This window comes from Astatotilapia calliptera, chromosome 3, assembly GCF_964374335.1.
Source record: "Astatotilapia calliptera chromosome 3, fAstCal68.1, whole genome shotgun sequence".
Lineage (NCBI taxonomy): Eukaryota > Metazoa > Chordata > Actinopteri > Cichliformes > Cichlidae > Astatotilapia > Astatotilapia calliptera.
Window position 1 is genome coordinate 35,870,304 of NC_137424.1, and position 15,571 is coordinate 35,885,874.

At 41.2% G+C, this 15,571-nt stretch overlaps 1 protein-coding gene across 4 annotated transcripts; it reads left to right on the top strand.

Moving 5' to 3' along the window:
* The first annotated feature begins 629 nt into the window (after nt 1-629).
* Nucleotides 630-15,134, top strand: ccdc149a (coiled-coil domain containing 149a). Of its 4 annotated transcripts, XM_026161829.2 has the most exons (13): nt 630-793; nt 1,723-1,884; nt 2,297-2,335; nt 3,942-4,049; nt 4,136-4,252; nt 5,908-6,080; nt 7,335-7,407; nt 7,581-7,665; nt 8,255-8,399; nt 8,586-8,662; nt 9,783-9,815; nt 12,909-13,013; nt 13,938-15,134. In XM_026161829.2, the coding sequence occupies exons 1-13, from the start codon at nt 743-745 to the stop codon at nt 14,495-14,497; spliced, it is 1,728 nt and encodes a 575-aa protein (XP_026017614.2). In that variant the 5' UTR covers nt 630-742; the 3' UTR covers nt 14,498-15,134. The 4 variants fall into 4 exon arrangements, with proteins under 4 accessions (XP_026017614.2, XP_080156065.1, XP_026017615.2 ...); XM_080299939.1 differs by lacking the exon at nt 9,783-9,815 and having other exon boundaries at nt 12,867-13,013; XM_026161830.2 differs by lacking the exon at nt 9,783-9,815.
* Nucleotides 15,135-15,571: the final 437 nt, after the last annotated feature.

Sequence of the window (15,571 nt, forward strand, 5' to 3'; positions counted from 1 at the left end):
TTCTTGCAAATTATACACATTACCAAATGATCACTATAGACCTTATAGTCAAAGGAGCTTGCAAAGAAAAGCGTCTGGACTTCTTTAAGTTGCTTGAAGACGTTTCACCTCTCATCCGAGAAGCTTCTTCAGTTCTAAGGTGAAATGGTGGGGAGCCCAGATTTAAACCTAGTGGGAGTATCCCTCCCCAAAGTATATTAATAAGACTGATTTATCTAATTATTAAGTTTCTAAAGAAACCTGACGTTACTGGAACCCCCTATAGACCTTATAGTGCCCAGGCCATCACTGTTTACAAACTTTACAGGGTCTATAGACATAAAGAAAACGGTGCATTTTCCCCATATAATTTGTATTATTTAAGCGTTTTGCTCGTTTCTCTCCAAAAAGTGCTGAAACGGAATTTTTTTTAGTGGAAGACTTTCTGCTTTTATTATGAAGGAACCCATTTCCGCTTTATTGTCAGCTTCACTGATTCCCCACTATTTATCTCAAATCTCTTATATATATAACTCAAATCGTTCTTATAAAATCGTTTAGAACTTCATTGTATAAAATTGTCCAAAACTGAATTTCTTCAAATATAATATGATTTTCACATACGTACCGGAAGTCGTTTCCATGTTTTGTCTTTCTGCGTAACTTGACAGCGGAGGCTAAGAAAGTGACGTTGCAGGATAAACAAACGGATGAGGAGAGGGGGGCTGGTGTGTCGTGACATTTTTGCAAAATATTACGAATAATGCAGTCTTCCAAGAGGAGTGAGAGTGACTGGCAGGGGCTAGTCAGCGAGGTAAGTGAGGGGGAGAGACCGTAAACAGCTGCAGACACGGACCGGTTTTATAGATGTTTCCCGGTGTCCATATGGAAACGAGCCTCTGTCTCTTAGCTTTCATACACCTGGACGTTCATTAATAGACGCACGAGCTCAACGTTTTTTTGACACCGGTGGGCTCTTCATTGATGGCTTCTGCTAGCTATTCCGTTAAGCTGATAGCATACGACTGTGTTGGTGCAAATACACCAACCCACCCCTATATGATGATGCTACTGTGTACAGATAGGGTAGACCCACCTGTGGGCTCGCGTTTAACCTGTTAAGAGTATTACCGAGTAAGCTATTTGTATATATATATGAAGGTAAGCGTGTGTGTATTTCGGCGCTAACGCAGTAATTTAAGCTTGTAGGCTAATTTAATTAGCACTATATGCCGCAAATATCGAATAACCTGCACCTTTATAACATTTGAAAGACCATAGAAATAAGAAAATAATTAGCATTTAACGCAGTAATGAAAAAAAATGTTTGTTTGTTTTGATTTATTTTACTGTAACTGAAAGACATGGCAAGCACTGAACTTAACAAAACTACTACAGCACACCGTGCTGCATGATAGGAGCTGCTATTTGGTTATAAGCTGGTCTGACTGCTATCGGTCTCCACTGTTCATTATTGTGGGCCTTATCTGTACGTCAAACACTTCACTCCAGTGTGTTTTTCCACCTGTGGGAAACAGGTTAGGGTTGGTTTTGTTTGCACAATTAATGTAACCGTTCCCATCACAGAATAAGATAAACATAAAGATACATGATAAAACCAAGAACAAGCTTGATACAGATGTTACATGTCCAGCTGTGGTCCCTGAAATAAACATGACTGCCAATTCAGTCAACAGTAATATATCTCATAGCACCATGGCTCTCGTGCATTGTTTGCTTAAGTTCTTGGTGTGTAAGCGGAAGTTGGAGAGTAAGAAGGAAGCCCTCCTCATCCTGTCCAAAGAGCTGGACACCTGTCAGCAGGAAAGAGACCAGTACAAGCTGATGGCCAACCAGCTGAGAGAACGCCACCAGGGACTCAAGAAGAAGTACAGGGAACTCATTGTGAGTGGTTCAGCCTTCAAGGTGGTACTTTTTTGTGACCACCCTTTAGCATGAAGTATTTTACAGCCATGAGCAAAATGAATCGACAGTCCGCTCCAAGATGTTGAAATTCATTTTCACACTTGTGGTATTTTTTGTCATGTTAACAGGATCATTACTTTGCTTAATATTGCAGATCCTGATCTGATTTTGTCTTTATGTATTTTCTAGATTTCTTGAAGGAATATCGATTTTTTTGTGTAATTCTGATAGAGTTTCTCTATTCAAGCCCACCCCAAAAAAAGAAAATATTTTAAATTTTTTGGCAGCAGCTAAATGTAGATATTCAGTTTTCCATTTACACGCTGCTACAGTTTATAGTATTTGCTGTATTATTGCAGCTGATGATAGAAGTCTTTTTTTCATGTTTCAGGATGGTGACCCCTCTTTGCCACCTGAAAAACGCAATCAAGTAAGTTTTAATTTCATTAATACATATGCTAATAGGTACAGTTAAATGAGGTAATGTCTATTAAAAATGTGTGTAATTCATAAACAGTTAATCCAATGCTTATGTTAAATTCACAGCTTGGTTGTTTATTTGAAATTCTTCGTGCTGGCATACAGAGGCCATTTCTTTTGTGCTGCAGGATAAATATCAGGGTGTAGGTTAATCAGACTCCTCTCTCTCTCCTTATTGAATGCACTTAAGTAGGTGAGAATTCCAGACTATTGTTGTTCTAGGGTGGGTGTGTCTTCTACAAGTCCTGAGGCCTGCACTATGAAGCAGGATTTTGTATTTTCCAGGTAACTTCCTGGTTAAACCTGACTTTTCTGTACTGCAAAGGTGGCTTACTCCTTATCAGTGTACATCGCCATCGTAACATGTGCTGTGAACCTAACCTGCTATGGAGCAGGATGTTTCCCAGACTAGAGATCGGCACGCATGAGATCCTCATCTACTGAACACTCAGTTTTCTGGAAAATAGTGGCACTATCCATGGGACCTCTGTGCACGGGACAGAAGGACAGAATAGGAGCATCGAAAGTTGTTGTTTTTTTTAGTGCCATCTGGAGTCTTTGTCTTTCCTTGATCAACATCCGTGATAAATCTGGATTCTTAGATGCAACTTTGTTCCATGATTTGTTTTCTGTTAGCTTCACTTCCACCAACACCACTAGATCTGTAGCTGAGAAAATAAAAAGTGAAACTGCCCTCTAAACTTAATGATAGATTCATGATATTGACAAGTTTGTTAATATAGAGAGTTTGCATCTTCAAATAGCCTAAACCTTATTAATATTGTAAGCCTTTTCCTGTCTTACTGCCCAAAGCTCTGAAAGTGCTCACACATTCATTCAACACTAAACTGCTGTACAGTGCTTTTCCTGTCATGCTGCTGTGTTATCTGAGGCACTTGTGTTGGTTTTAGTCTGTATTATGTTTTTTTAACCTCTTCATATTTTTCGTACAGTATAGTTTTATTTTCCTATGCAAGATGACCTACTCTGATGCCAGTAAACCCATCGATAATTGCTATTTCTAAATGTTGCCAATGCCAACCCTTTCATGTGAACGCGCAGGGGAAACCTTGGATTAACTTAGTGCCTTGATAGCCAGCTTTGTGTGACTGCTTATCCTGACTGCCAGTGTTAGGTTAAGTGAATCCAGATAACAGAAAGATGTTCTGCTGAACTTGCTTTGTAACATAGGGCCCTGCATGACTCTGTCTTATTGTGCTTTCAGGGACATGGTGACACTGAACAGTTGCTGGTTGAATAGCACTATAAAATACAATGAAATAGTAACAAAACACCAGTGAAATGAAAAATGAAAATACTAATGTGTACACTAGATGGCACTAAATAATTGTCTCTTTCATTAGAACAGGATTGTGGACTGGCTTTGGTTTTATCTCTGAAATTTTGTGGATGTTAAGATAGGCATTTTTTTTTTCTTGAGTTGAAGAAGGAAAATGTTTGATGCTGATTAAATGTGATTTCCTGGGGTATTTGAACCTTGTCTGGCCTGGCACAAGCTGTTGTGCATTCACTCTTCTCCTCCTCCTGCTCTGCAGGTGAACCTGGCTCAGCTGCTGAGGGACTCAAGGGAACGAACAAAACAGCTTGCCGAGGAGGTGAAGGAGCTCACTCAGAGGCTTGCAGAGGCCCAGGGGGATAACAAGGTGAAGTAACCAGGGGTACTCGCACAAACGTACATGGAGATTAACTATTTAAGAGAAGTAAAAAGTTGAACTTCTCTTTTCTGCAGCTCCTGAGGATGACCATTACTCGACAGAGGCTGGGGGATGAAGAGGTCGGGGTGCGTCACTTCCCCGCCCATGAGCGTGAGGATCTGGTTTGCAAGCTAGAGAGAGCTGGGCTACAGGTGGACGTATTTCTTACCTTAAAGCACTTTGATACGTTTGGCAATTAATCCTCCTTTTTCAGGTCCATTTCTTCTTTTGTGGAATATTCATTAGGATGTTGCTACAGGATTAAGGAAAAGGAGGGAACTCCGTCCAGGGACATGTCATTTACAAATTTAATCCAAAAGAAAGACTGTTTTTAAAAAAAAAAAAAGTCTAAATCACTACCTAGGACGTTAATTATTGTTAAAGTCCTAAGATCGCTTTGTAACATATTAGCAGTTGCACAGTACTGTCAAATAATACAAATAAAAGCATTTTCTATGTGGGGTGGTGGAGCTTGGTTTAACCAGATGCTTAAAGTCCTGTTTTCTGACATATAACTCCATCAGTAATTTCCATCCACTGTTCACTTTTCCTGTCATAGGGAGTGCTCCAGTGACACTGACGATTGATGGAATAGTGAAACATGTTTGTAGTTTCCACATTTAGCAGGAACTTTTTTGTTGCATATCTTACAAAGCCTTGTGCTTAGTTGGAGATTATTGAAGTAGCTCCCTTTTTAGGCACTAAATCGCTCCAACATATACTTGGTCTTATGTCATTTTTTTTTTTATCACATAAAACTTTATGCCGGTGTTGTTGCTGATGACATGATATGGCACAGCTCTAGTTATCCCTGTCACTTCACAACAATGATCTAGGTTTGAATCTTTTGTCCATTCAGGGTTTGAAAATGTGTGTGTCATTAGGTAAATGGATGTAGGATGAACAGGGTGAGTGTAAATGGCAATTGAGTCCAGTAGTAAGTGATTCAGTAGTGACAGTTTCTATTGAAAACCAGTAACTGGTGCAGATTGTAACTACTTTAGAGTGTTCTTTTCTGCTTTTCATAGTCTTGGTTGATTGGGTATTGTCGTAACCCTGATGGGTCGATGTTGACATGCAAGTTATTGAATTTGATAACTCGAGGATGAAGCAATGTAGGAATTTTAAATCTATTCCATTGGTGTATCTACTTCATGACCTCGGCTCAAGGTCAGGAGTCAAAGGTCAAGTGTTCATTACACTCATTCAAAGGTTAAGTTGTCCTACAGTTTATGTAGAGAACAATGTAGTGACTTGTATCATTTTTAACTACATATTAATAAGACTGATTTATCTAATTATTAAGTTTCTAAAGAAACCTGACGTTTCTGGAACTGTTCGTTTCTAGTCAGGGCCTCGTGACAGACATTTATTATAGATTTCCTCAGTAGACGTAAGCTCAGTAATTCATTCATTTTGTTTAAAACTTTCCATAGTGAATCACACTTTTTGCTTGGAAATACACTCGGCGCATTACTGTCCATGTGCTTTGAATTTAATTTCAGAGTAGAACATTTTATTATTGGCAGAATCCTCTCTGCACATTAAACACAGTAAATGTATTAGACTGATAAACAATACTTCCTCCTCTTTGAAACCCGCAGTGGAGCCACTTAACTGTTATCTACTAGAGTGGAAGCTGCTCACTTTAAAACAGCAGGGGAGCTCCTGAGTTGCTGAATGCTAAAAACAGTGAATGCAGCCTCAGCAAACTCTACTTTAATGAGCAAAAGCTTTGAAATATCCATCACGTGAACGTTTCCGTGGCTTCCCTCACAAACAGTTCTGCCTGTATGCCTTTTTCTAGATGGAGGAGATGGAGAACAACATGAAAGCACTGACAGACGAGCTCCAGGACGTGAAGGCTGAACGCACTGTGTTCAGAGAGAAGGCGGAGCGACTAAATATGGAGCTGAATCATATTTTGGGGAACCACGAGGCTCGTATCATTGATGTGGACGCCCTGTGCATGGAAAACAAGTGAGTTAGAGATGTGCCAGACAGAAGTGTCATCATTTGACACTTTTTAAAATACATTTTTCAGTCTCAATACTATCTTCTAAAACATCAAAACTATTTAATACCAAACTTCGAATTTACCTAATAAACGTAATTAGTGTAAACCAACTAAAAGGTATGTTAAATCTTGAAAGTAGACATCTTTGACTTCAGTATTAACTTCATAAACTCCTGGCATTTTCTCAGCTACCTTTCATCATCACCTTTTTCAGCAGTCTTGAAGGAGTTCTCACACACTGAGCACCTCCTGGCTGTTCTTCCTTACTCTGTGGTGCATCTCATCCAAAAGCCTTTTCAACGGTGGTTAGGTTTGGATGTCCGTGGATGCCAGGTGTTCCTGATTCTGAACACCATCCTTTTTTTGAGAGGGGGGCTTTAATGTTCCCCTATTGTGCAATAATAATAGAAGTCAGAAATTGCTGCAGGATGAATTCTGAGTAAATCATCATCAGTGTCACTAGCAGATGTCCTCACAGTATCACACCATCTTCGCCATAACTAACAATGAGAGACACGTGCATGTCCATTTCTTGTTTCTTAGATGATAAAGGTGTGATTTGCACAGTGTCCTCCAAACAGCTCCTGCTGAGATGTGTTTGGTTCCTATCAAACTTGAGGGCTCTAATCTGAAGTGCCAATGATTGACTTCTGAGGCTGTAATCCTGATAAACTTCTCTCTTGGTCTTCCTGTCTGGAGGCAATTGTCATGAAAGACAGTTGATAGATTTTGAGATGGCACTTGGGGAAACTGAATGAACTGACTGACCTCCTTTTTTTGAAATAATATAAACTTGTTTCTCTCTTTATTTAGATGGCCATTTCTTGTTGCTTAACTAAGCAGTACTGGACATGTTCTTCCTTACTGTACATGCGCTTCAGTGTTTTTACCCACGTCTTATGTGGTAGTCATGTTTAATCGGGGTGGACGTTAGCTAACGAAAGATCAAAAAAGCATGGATGAAGAGAATGCTTGGTTTCATTTCCATATGAATGCATTTTTTATGTTGTGACTTCTGTGTTCTACATGGCAGAGGGTGAGCTAAATGACAAACAGCAAGACAAACATAAACAAGAGTCATTCACGTTACCAAATGCTCTTTTTGACACTGCCTCCTGCTCACAGTGCACAGCGATTATACATGTAATGTGGAACTCCTCTGTCTGTCATGTGTGTTTTGACTTTGCTAGGTGTCTTTCTAATCATTGTTCCTGTAGGTATTTACATGACCGTTTAAATCAACTGCAAGAGGAGGTGAACCTGCTGAAGTCAAACATCATGAAGTACAAGGTACAGATTGAATGCTGCAGTTAAAATGTGACACAGACATTGCCATACATGTGTATGGTTTGCATTAAGAACGTTTTGTGAACGTTCTTAATGCAAAGGAAGTGACTTTTTACTAAAATGTTCGTGTGAATCAGCAGGGTGAGCTTTATTCTCTTATTTTTCTGTGCCTGCAGACAGCCCTGGAGAGGAGGAAAAACTCCAGCACATATGGGAAATCAAATAACAGTCCTCTTACTGGAGTCCTCTCAGCCAAACAAGGTGAAAACACAACCTGTTCAGCTCACTTTGAGTTCTTTAAACTCAGACATAAATAGATGTAGTATTAGCTGATCTGGAAACTGCAGAAAGGCACTAATGCGAATGTTCTCAGGCCAAATAAACTCTACAACTGATGGCGTGTCTTCAGTATAACAACCACTTCCTTTGTTTCTACCCGTGTCTCAATGGATTATTTAATAACTTCTCTTTTTGCCGATCCTCCGAGCCACTGCCGGACACCAGCTGGGTTACTAATTGTATTCTGAGTGGTAAAGAGCACCACTGGCAGGGAAATGAGCCTGCCATGATGACTGACAGTTGCTGGCAGAAGCAGCACAGTGGGCTCTGGAGTTAAAGTTAGGAGAGTGTCACCTAGAAGACATCTGTTTCTAACTCTCCATCTCTGTCTTACTCTTATCATGCTGTGTTCCCTGTCTCTTGTTATATCACCCTGCTTTCTTTGTTACCTATTTTTAACTTTTGTGTAAGTTTTATTGGGGGATTATTGGCATTTCTCTTCCCTCCATTTGTGGCTCTCTGTCCCTTTCTCTTCCCATCCTGATTTTTTCCCCCTTTCCCTCCTTTTTAGTTCAAGAGATGCTTCTGGAAGAGCAGGGCTGCAGTCTACCAGCCACGCCTCAGTCAATCGCCGACCTCAAGTCTCTCGCCACTGCTCTCCTGGAGACGATCCATGAGAAGAATTTGGTCATCCAGCACCAGAGACACAGCAACAGGTATTAATAGTTCCTGCTTTGCCGCTGATGGCATCATAATGGTAATATTTCACCTTTAACCCCCTAACACAGTTACATTGTTTGTCTAGCTGTTACAAGAATTCTCCTCCTATAAAGCAAACACTGGAATATGACATAAGTGTGCGCACACACACACACTGACCCTTCTTCTCACCTGGCCTGCAGGATCTTGGGAAATAGAGTTGCAGATTTGGAAAGGAAGCTGAAGACCTTGGAGGTTTCAGGATTATGGAGTCTTCCAGGTGGGTCTTTGAACACCTAAGCTGTTCCACCATCAAACCTTTTATGAATCCATTAAAAACTAAAAGTAGTTCAGCAATGTTTATTTTGAGACACTTTTGTGCTTTTGGAAAAATGATCACATATGATGAGTAAAACTAATGAATCATATTAATGTATCGTTTGAAGACTACCGCTGAGAACATGTAATCTTTCCCACATCATTAGAAAACATAAATGTGTGTGTGTGTGTGTGTAGCCAATAAAACATTAAGATAAGCAAAAGATCAGACGTTGGCTGGTGTCAGATAGCTTTGTCTTTGCTCTGCTCTGCCTTGAAGACCAGCATCCCGGCATCGCCTTTTCACTCTTGACAATGAGACTGGTGTTATGTTTGTAACATTTAATGAAGCTGCCAGCTGAGGACCTGCGAGGCATCTGTTTCTCAAACTCGAGACTCTGATGTCTTCTTGCTCAGTTGTGCACTGGGCCTCCCACTTCTCTTTCTGCTCTGGTTAGAGCCAGTTTGCTCTGTTCTTTGAAGAGAAGTGCACACTGTTGTACTTCATTTTTATTTAATTTTTTTGGGGATTTTTCCTCATGGAATATCTTTCACGTCTAAGAACAAGAAAACTGAAAAACTGGAAAGTTGACTTGTTTTTTCTGTCTGTTTAAATCCACACAGGCTGAAGCTCCAGACACGCGACTACTTAAACTTTAAGCTAATCAGCTAAAACAGCTTTTAATAATCTTCTGTTACTATCATAGTCATCATCTACTACATAGATATTCCATTAAAATCAAGAAAAAGATAACAATGACTTTAAAGTTATTTTGATTTAAACAAATTAGGACCTCTTTTATTTTAAAGGTCTATGTAAAATCTCCTAAAATCATGGATACAGTATTGAAGTGCATCCATATAATAAATATGATTTTCAATTTAAGTTAAAATCATTTAATAATTGTCTCAGTGTTGTCCATCTGATGCATTTAAAGGTTGTTTAAATGACCCGGAGATCTTTGCTGGGATCGTTCTAGCTGGCCTGCTGGTTTAAATTCATTTCCTCTCCTGTCTTTTTCATTAATGAGCTTTTCTGTTCATAACACTGTGCCTTTCTCTCCTCTCTGGCTGCGTCTCAGGCTTGACCTACCACGTATCTGTGGGAATTGGGAGTATGTATTCCTTCTGCCCCGCTTAGTTCATCCATGCCCTCCACTATGTCATGCCAGGACAAATCTGGGCAGACGCCCAGAAAACATGTCACCTCATGCCCACCGTTTACAATGTGTTGACTCCATTGACCACCAGCTCATGTGTCTGTTCATGATACCGCTGACTGAATCAGGCCGACGGAGTGCCACACACTGATGCTCTCGGTCCAGTGGACCTGTCTTAAATTTTACTCACAAGAGAAACCAAAAAAAAAAAAAAGCGCTTTCTTTGAGTGATGCAGTTGGGCTTCTTTTAAGGGCAGCACAGTACTGTTGAGTAGTAGTAGTAGAAGGATTCGAGGCTCTCATAATACAGATGAGAGCCTTGTTGAAGACAGTTTGTCATATACAGTTTTGGTATATGAGGGTGTAAAGTCAAAGTTCTTATTATTTTATCAGAAAGTGAATTTTTGCACCACTTTTTAACCCTTGATCCTATATTTGTATTTAAAATTGAAGTATAAAAAATGCTGTATCGGCTGTCAGATTTTCCTCAAAGACACAGCTCGTCACTTTTCCTGTCCTGCAAAGACGTCTGACTCTCAGTAGAGCAAAACCAGTCCAAAAATATAAAACTATTTACCAAACGTAATCGAAAAACATTTGCGGCCTGAAAGAAGGGGACCGTGCTTGCTCACTTAGAAAGCAGTTCCCCTTTATCTCCACTGGAGGGAGATGTTGTGCCGTCTATGAAGCAGACTGAACGGTGGAGGGGCTGCGGCTGGATGGAGGTGCCCTGTCATGAGACCGTCATTCTCTCCGCCATAAAACTGACAAGCATCCATTACTGAAAATGATTGCCCACATTACAAACACATTTAGGGGAATGTGCCGTTATTAGGGAATTTGTAGACGAGGGCCCAGAGTGCCTGACGACCACGCTGTCCACCACAGTTAGGGAGACAGAGATATAGAGAGAGATGTGAGCGTCTGTGGCCTTGATGCGAGATGAAGTTGGGCTGATTGATATTAAAGGCAAACGGGATAGGATAGAGGGCCTTGGCTGCCTACCTGAGTCCCGGAAAACACTAGAGGTGACTACATTGTCTACGGATGAGAGAGAGCCAAAAACAATAACAGTGACATCGATGCGGTGAGTCAGATAAAGTTGTGATTGATAGCTTCCCCCACCCCAGTCCTCCAGTTCAGCGCCCCCACCTCCTGTGCTGAATGAGTGTGAGCTGAAATGTAACACTGCGAGTGAAAACCTGTCAGAGTGCATCAGAGATTGAAAAGACAGAGGTGGATACAGAATGCACCCTGTTTTGGTCAACTGACAGACTTTTTCCAGTTAAGAGGAAGGCATTTCCTGTCAATGTCGAGCTAGACAGCACTGCATAGTGTAAGCTCCTGTGACTAGCTGACAGCTATGTACACTTCTCCCGTTTGTGATATAGTGTTTAATATCCAGTATGATCTGGTGTCACATAATATGGAATAGTCCTTTTTTATGCGCATAAACACACATATATATTTGCGTGTTTGTTAGATGTGTTTCAAAGAGGTGTAGAGGTGGTTAGATGATGATACAGGCAGCTGTCAGTAAGGGTTCAAAGCAAACCACTGGTGCCTCCTATCTCTGAGTTCTGCACGCCTCATGGAGACACAGCTGCTGTGCTCAGTCTGGGTCTTCGTCTGCATATCCAGTAACCAGCATCGCTTTATTACTGGCTTCAAAAGGCAGTCTGGTGAAGTTTTCCTCGACTGTTCTCCTAAAAATAAATCTAAACTGTCCTAACACAATTGCAAGTTTAGATGCAGTTTCACACACTACTGGCCAGTCTTACCTATGTGATGTCGATATATTGCTCAGCATTCTAGCATCTTCCTAAATGGCACTTTTATGTCTGCCCAAAATGGCCCATATCTGCATATCTTTGGCCTTGAATGATGGCAGTGGCTCAGGGTTGGTCTGTTTGCTTAGACTCAGCTGCTGCACCACCTTATATGGATCTGATGTTACGTGTGGGATTAGATTTGACAATACTTGCCATAAAACATCATCAGGCTCAGTTTTCTGACTCGTGGGTCAAGTCTTTTTCACACAGCAGTTGTTATTAGTGCCAAAAATAGACCAGATCAAGCTCAAAGTGTATCTGGGTGAAAATATAAAAGCCTCCACAGATCATCAGTCTGTGTTGTACTGGGTTGTTGCTGTTTGCAAGAGAATAATCACAAATGATTTGTGGAAATATTGTATTGATTTTTTATGCTTTATTTAGCAGATATTTGGCTAATCGGGCTGTTTTTAGTCAAAAACAATCATAAAATTGATCTTGGTTTTGTTTTATGACAGTTTATTATTTTTAAATATCTTAGTAGTGGCCTATTGAAGTAACCAAAAGGAATGCAGTTTAACAGCCTAACAGCATATTAATGGCTAAACACAGTCTCACAGTTAAATAATTAGAGGAACTTTCTAGACAACATGACTTTTTTGTTTTTGCTTCTTTTGATTTACCCAGCTGGTACGACGAATTCTAACAGTCTCTCCCTCGCTCGCTGTTCCCATGTCAGTGTAAACATTGAGCATCCATAACAATATGGACTGTTTTCATAACAATATGGTGTCCGTTCACCATTCATGATTCTCATGCATTGTGTCTTCCAGTCATCCATTTTCTCGTTCTCCTGTTTGTTTTCTTGTCGCACACTTGAACGGTCGGAGACACACGCAGAGGTTCGCCTGTTCACAGGCTACGTGCGACGGCAGAGGCTGCTAACTTCCAGCCGAGTGTCTGTGCATATAGTTTTGTGTGTATAGTCGTGACGTCTGGTTTATAGTGCACAGTCTCTTTTGAGTAGCATATGGTGTCAGCCTAAGAGGCGTGCAGCCATCACTAATGAAGACAGATGAGAGGGAGCTGGAGCCTCTTCCTGTGAGCACTGCAATGCATACGTGCGCCTGTGTTTGCATGCACCATCGTACATGTGCTCCATCCAATCTAACACTCCTCCACCCTCCAAAAAACCCTCTACATATCACTTGTTTGTTGTTCTCATTTGGACCAGAGAGTAACTGGGAGCGTTTTCTCCTTGGCGCTGATGTTACAGGGACAAGAGACAGTATCACACTAAATGAGAACCTTCAGCCAGAGCTCCGTCCTACACGTGTCACGTCTCAGCCAAACATGCAGCCCAGAGTGCATCCACCCAAAGGTGAGTGTGTAATTGCGAGTGACTGGCTTCTCCAGTCAATGATAAGAACTCCTACCGCTAATGGCGTAAACACTGCAATTAGGCATTGCATGCTAAACACTCCTTTCTACCTTCCGTGTTTAACCCAAGTCCTTTCCCTTCCCGCCTCCACTTCTCCCTGCTCCTCATTGGTGCAAGATGCCCAAATGCCATGGCATTTTGGAAATGTGAGGCAAATTCTCGCCCACTGACATTCAGAAACTTCTGCCATGTTCTCTTTGAAAGAGGGTGGGGGGATCAGGGTGGGAGGACTATAAATATGGATGCCACTTCAAGTAATGTTGCTTTCTTCTTGCGTGTTTTTGCGTGTCTGTGTGTGCGTGGGGGTGGGGGGACTCTATGTGTGCAGTCTTTAACCTTTTTGCCTGCACATCCACAAATATGGGTCAGTAATCCCCAAAGTGAGAGCATATTTTGGCGAAGAAGCAGAACTAAGCTGTTGCTATTGCTGAGATGCAGGGCGTCACACTTGTCTTGCGTCCCCTTGTCTGGGGCACCGCTGCTATATTTAGCCTGTTGCCATGGAAGCACTTCAGTCACATAAGTAATTGAAATAAGTTTCTACATTGACACTGTGATCCAACTCTGAGAGAGGAAAGTTTTTCTAGCAGAATCAATACGGGCTTTTTCATTTGTGGCTGCTGTTTCGGTTTTTTCATGCATTTTAAACTCTTGTCTAATGCAATTTTTGTTATATTGTTTCGTGTGTGTGGTTTTTGGGTTGGTTTTTTTTATTACTGTTATCAGTTATGACAATAATTATTGTCTCTAGCTACTCATTAGAAAGTTTTCCTTTTTTCTTTTTCTTTAAAAAACTTTTTTGGCTCCAGCTTCAGATCAAGTGAGCGATTAAAATGACCAGTCATCTCATCTTCCTTTTCCCAGTTCTTTTAGACGACAGAAGTTCACATGAATCATCTTGGGAGTGCCACACCGCTGGCGCTGACCTTAGCACAGATGGTGTCAGCAGGGAAGACGCACCTGCACTGCACAGCAGCCTGGAGACTCTTGACAGGGTGGAGACGAATGGGATTGACAGAAGGGGGGGGGAGCTGGTGACCCTTACAGAAGATGCAGGCGTAGAGCTGGAGGAGGGGCGGAGCCCTGTGGAAGAGGCAGGGCATGAGATAGAAGGAGTTGATGATGATGAAGAGCTGGGTTCCACAGTGGAGGAAGGAGAGGAAGCAGCTCTGGCGCTGGATGTCCCACAAACTGAATCAGACCTTCAGTGGCTTTCAATTAAACAAGCTTCTGTCAGTCATTCGGAGGTGGGTCAGCGGCCCTGTGAATCCCAGAACAGTGAGTCCGATAATGTACCTGAACATGAAGAAGCCTCTGTGTCAGCTCCAGAGAGCCAGGCTGCAGAGGTGTCGAGTACAAGAGAGTGGGACGTTCAGTGTCCCTCTGCACAGAGTGACTCCTGTCATAGTGACAACTTGGCATGATCCAACCGAGAAGCTTATTTAAATCCTCGTCCTTGTCGTCGTTATTGATGATTGCATTAATCATCCACTGTTGCATTCCCACAACACAGCCAGTGCTCACGAGCTGTCTTCTCCACCGCTTTAGTCAATAAAAGAGAGAGAAAGCACTTTTTCAGCCACCACTGACAAAGCTCGAAGTGCACTTTGTATCCAGACAAGCTTGTTGCTGCACAGGAACAGAAAATCTTCAAATCGATGGAGTTGCAAACTTCATGCCCTGCAGGAAGAATTTAGCTAGGAAAATAACAAATATGGCAACATGCGTTCCTATGCCCCATATTTCCTTTCCCCTGCGATAAGATAATCCCACTTGTTTGCTTTCTTCTTCCTAAGGGATGTTAATAAACTGAATGCTGCATTTTTTGTCACTCTTAGATGAGTTCAAATTTTCATACCAAAACTTGTAATGAATGTGCACATAATTGTGAATTATTTAATCTTAATACCGGAGATTCTATTGATGTCTGTTCAGCATTATGGGTGAATCTTATTAATGAGTCCATTTTTATTTTTCCATATTTAACAGTTGATTTTTGAACTACACTACATGTGCCTTATATGTGGAACTCGCTGATATTTATAAATGTATAAACCTGCAGCATTGGTGGTTGTCACTTTTCTTTTCACAGATTAAGCTAATACAGACTTTCAGTCATGTGAAAAAGAAAGTTTTCATAGGAATCTGTGCACTCTTATAAATACGTACACCTCATAATTGAGTAGCTTCTAGAGCCACATTTAGCAGTAATAACTTTACATAACTATTTTTTATATGATTTTATGAGTGTCTCACAGTCTCATCATTTATTCTGTTGTAGACTTTCACGCACAGCAGAAATTCAGACCAAGCTTTAGCTTTCAGACAGATGGCCTCATATTTGACTGAGAATATTTTGGTATGCGGCGTTCATGGTTGACTCAATGACTCAAAGGTCTCCAGGTCCTGTGGCTCCAAAACAATGCTAAATCGTCGTCCCTCCACCGCCATGCTTGAAAGTTGGTATGAGGTGTTTGTGCTGATGTACTGTTTGGTTT